Below are 4,308 nucleotides of genomic sequence, written 5' to 3'. Positions count from 1 at the left end.
ACTGTGGCATAATAAAAGCTCCGCTGCTTTCGAGCCGTGTGTCGCGCTTGTTCAGCGCCTCGTTTCGCTTCAGCGGCTTTCAGCGTCACCCTGCTTCATTCTAGTACGTTAATAAATCATTAGCTCATCCATGAACATGATTTCTGCCTGAGTCCCGTCGGATTGCATCGGCTGTGGGGATGAAGACCACAACTCCCATGATTCCACACTCAGTCACTGCATCATCAAACTACGCCTTTGTCTCTTTGTTTATTTTGAATACGCGCCCTCTAGCGGCGGAATTACATACTGTGCCTTTAAGAATCCCTTCAATTCTTAAATCTGAATTAGTTTAGCAAAGGCAGAAGTTCCCTGTTATGGAAGCCCATGTCCACCACATAAGTGAAAAAATTATGGTTTGATAAATCGTAATTATGACAAAGTCGACATTATGAGATCTTAAGTCATAATTATGTATTCGAAATATTTATTTTTGTACATAATTATGACAATTAGGACATTTTTAGCATAATTTTGACTCATTTTGTTTCGTATCATAGTCTTACCTTTATCATAATTGATATACCTCATAATTTTGACTTATTCCATAATTAGTTTTATCTCATAATTATGACTTTTTATCTTTAGTATGTCATCATTTTGACTAGTGATAATAATACTTTTCTATCTTATAAATATGACTTGGTATGCTGTAAATCTCATATTTATGACTTAGTATTTCATAATTATAGCTTTTCTATATAATTGTGCCGTTTTATCTCATAATTATGACTTTTTGATATTATAATTATGATTTACCAGAGCATTATTTTGATTTCATATTAACTAGAGGTTTTGTAAGCAGTGTAGTCCATAGCTATGAGAAATCCCATCAGAAACCAGACCTGCGGCTCTGGCAGTCTGAAGTGTGTTGTTCTGTTTCCCTCGTGTGGCAGTCTGATGTAATGACATGTGTTTAGTGTATGAATGAAGCTTCTGTGTGCTAAAGCTACATGCTGTAAGTAAAGACTTGTGTGTTTGTGTGTGTGTAACAGGTTCAGAGTCGGTCTATGTGTCCAAAGCACTTCAGAAAGCCAAGATAGAGGTCAATGAGGATGGAACCAAAGCCTCTGCCGCAACCAGTATGTTACTGTGTCACATGATTCCTCTGTCTTTCATTTGTTAGTAACTCTCAGTCATTGGATGTCCAGCAAGACCCTTCATCTGGGCTCATGATCCTAATATGCTTGTACTCTCTCTCTCTCATTTCAGCTGCAATCTTGCACGCTCGATCTTCTCCTCCGTGGGTGACTGTGGACAGACCGTTCCTGTTTCTCATCAGACACAATCCCACAGGTGCACACTCATCCAGTCTATGGGCTTTTTATTGCTTTATGAAACTGTAATATTAAAATGTTCCTCGTATTAAAAATGCATCTCAAATCTGATCTCGTTCTCTTTTTAGGAACTATTTTGTTTGCTGGCCAGATCAACAAACCTTGAGCCAGAGATAAGAGGAGATTCGATCAGTGGTCGACACACAAAATATATTAAACTTTTGTCTTGGACTGCGTGTTCTTTACCCACTCAATTTCTCAAGTGTCTTTTTACCCTCATTTTGACTTTGTCTTTATTATCTTTATATTCTTTAGGAACATTTTATAAGATTTTATACATGGTTTGTAATTTGTCTAAAGCAAATCTTTCTCACAAAATGTGTGCAACTTAAATGCTGAGATAACTTTTGTTTAACTTTTTTGTCCTTAATAAAATGTCAGTTTATTTATCACATCAATTATGTATTTTCCTGCATTGAGTCTTATTTTATTAAATAAGGTACTTAAACTGGCTCACTTTGTTTTTTTCTAACTCTAAGAAAACATTTGTTGTTTATTTAATAAAGTATATTCAAGTTAGCTGCTTTGGTAGTTTCATTTTCTATGTTTGATTAATGTTACATTACATTAAGACCAGTAAGACAAGAAGAAAAATTATTTAATATTAAATGTTTCTTAAAAAACACTGATATAGACAATTTACTTATATAGCACATTTCATTCACAATTATTAAAAAGTGAAAAAAAGGTTCATAAATAAATTCATTATATATACACACACACACTAATGTTAGGTTATTTATATGTACAATCATCCATTATTTAGAATTACCTAAAAATAATTGTTGATCAAATATGCAATAGATGTTGTTAGGCCTACATATTATGCATACTTATCTTAACAGGCACATCATATAAATCAAATTTATTAATTAGTAAAACGTATTTAAATATAGAATGCAAAAAAGGTTCATAACAAAAATATTTGTAATATTTTATACTATCATTTTTTTTTCATTTATACTATCATATATTGCATTTATACTATATGTATGTTATATGTATACTAATGTTAGGCCAAATATATTCACATATAATAAAATGTAAATAGTTTAACTTAAAATAATAATTTGCCAACATTCATGTAATGCACAATGTTCATAAAATATTAATAAAATATGCAATAGGCGTTGATATATTAATAGGAATATTTAATTATTATTACAGGCAAATTATATATTAAAATATTCATATATAATTAATAATTGATTGTACACAATAATAAAATGATACAGCGTAGTTTGGTTGCAGGAGTGAACCGCGGGCCTTTACGCAGGGTTTATTTGTATTTTTCTTTACGTACGCGTTTTCTCGGAGCGTTACGGTAGCTCGCGCTGTTGTGGTTGAACTTCCCGAGCGCTCAGCTGACTCGAGAGGAGGACTTGTCGCGCGCGCACACACACACACACACACACACACACACACACAGCCGGGGAATCATGGCGGCGGAGATCCACTCGAGGCCCCAGAACTCCAGACCAGTTCTGCTCAACAAGATCGAGGGCCACAGCGACGGCGTGAACGCGGCGGTGCTGATCCCGAAGGAGGATGGAGTTATCACGGTCAGCGAGGACAGGTACACCCGCGCCGGTGCATACATCAACACATGACAATTCACTCTCTCTCAACACTTGGTTGATTCATTAATTCGGCTGTTTAATTCTTAAGGAACGTACATGTTTATTCTCTTACAACAAGTACAATGGCGGTACCACGATAATGTCAGATTACAGTGATATAAGTACTACAGTACTAAAAGATTACCATGTTTCTATAGTGTACTTCTATTGCACAAGTCCAAAACATCATGGTGCTGTTTGTTTTTTAGTGTTAAGACTTGACATACTTATTGTTGCTTAAAACTTGGTTTTGGTTTCAGATTTGAACTATTGAGTTATTATGAATTACCAGGTTAATCCTAGTTTTTTGTAGTCTAGTAGAAAACCACATGCAGTTATTGTTATTAGAGTAAAACTGTGGTTGGTATTCGTCACAATGTGACCACAAATCAAAATCACTGATTCTTACAACTTTACACAGTTTGAATGAGATCTTGTGTTCATTTATTTTGGTGGTTTGTCTCAGACTTTGAACTGTGATATCAGTTTACAGGCCAAAATACTATATATGATTTATTACAGCTAGGGATTATTGTAGTTATTGTTGTGGTAGCTTGATATTAAGTTATAATTAAAAATAATCTTACACTATTTGAAGGAGATCCCAATGACCAATTTTATGCCATTTTTTGGCATAAAAGGTGGATTACCTTAGTAAAAATGTTTTCTTGTTTACAATAATGGATATTGTCTTATTGATGATATTTGGAGCTTTGTTGCTTACATGGTTTTTATGTGGAAAAACTGCTTGGGAATGCATCTTAAACCAGTCTAAGGAGGTTAAATGGTCTTTTTCATGGTTTTAGAGGGGTTTTGGCTATTCATCAGCTGGGAGACCAGCTTTAAAGTCCAGCAAAGCACCTTACGCTGGTTGAAGCAGGGCTGTTGCTTAAAGGGGTCATATGATGTGATTTCAATTTTTCCGTTCTCTTTGTGAAAGCGAAACTACTTTGTTTGGTCTTCCAAAAGAGGACGATATCGCTTCGTCATGCCTAGAGCTGATCCGTGCTGGTCGCTGAGGGAATACATCAACTTTGCGCTGTGGATCGCCGGATCGGCTTTCACCGTGAACGAAGCGGAGTCCAGCCCGGGGTCGTCACATATGGTTGCCGCAAGCCCTCCGGACGCACCTTCGTCAAATCTGCCGGCCGCGCCGTTCTCAAGCCCGCCCTGTGTGAAGCTGTGTTTCGTTGTGAAAGCAAAACTACTTTGTTTGGTCTTCCAAAAGAGGACACGACTAGAAATCAGTGGTTAAGTTGTATTTACAACACTGTTCCAGAACACTTCAACCCAAATATTCAGATGTGTGCAGC

The 4,308-nt window shown here is 36.0% G+C and overlaps 2 protein-coding genes across 2 annotated transcripts in view; both read left to right on the top strand.

The window, feature by feature from the left end:
* LOC107585761 (glia-derived nexin-like) overlaps window positions 1–4,308 on the top strand; it is a 22,240-nt gene that overhangs the window by 9,203 nt on the left and 8,729 nt on the right. The window contains exons 7-9 of the mRNA XM_016272916.1: window positions 1,035–1,121; window positions 1,252–1,335; window positions 1,445–1,521. Of these exons, the coding sequence (XP_016128402.1) occupies window positions 1,035–1,121; window positions 1,252–1,335; window positions 1,445–1,482 (209 nt within the window). The 3' untranslated portion in view covers window positions 1,483–1,521. The remainder of the gene's footprint in view (window positions 1–1,034; window positions 1,122–1,251; window positions 1,336–1,444; window positions 1,522–4,308) is intronic.
* The window catches only part of LOC107585762 (WD repeat and FYVE domain-containing protein 1-like), a 13,217-nt gene continuing 11,658 nt past the window's right edge, over window positions 2,750–4,308 (top strand). The window contains exon 1 of the mRNA XM_016272917.1: window positions 2,750–2,952. Coding sequence (XP_016128403.1) covers window positions 2,816–2,952 — 137 coding nt within the window. The 5' untranslated portion in view covers window positions 2,750–2,815. The remainder of the gene's footprint in view (window positions 2,953–4,308) is intronic.

This window comes from Sinocyclocheilus grahami, unplaced genomic scaffold (genome assembly GCF_001515645.1).
Source record: "Sinocyclocheilus grahami isolate Dianchi unplaced genomic scaffold, SAMN03320097.WGS_v1.1 scaffold74.1, whole genome shotgun sequence".
Classification (NCBI taxonomy): Eukaryota; Metazoa; Chordata; class Actinopteri; order Cypriniformes; family Cyprinidae; genus Sinocyclocheilus; species Sinocyclocheilus grahami.
The sequence above is the reverse complement of the archived record's forward strand: the minus strand, read 5'-3'. Positions and strand labels throughout refer to the sequence as shown.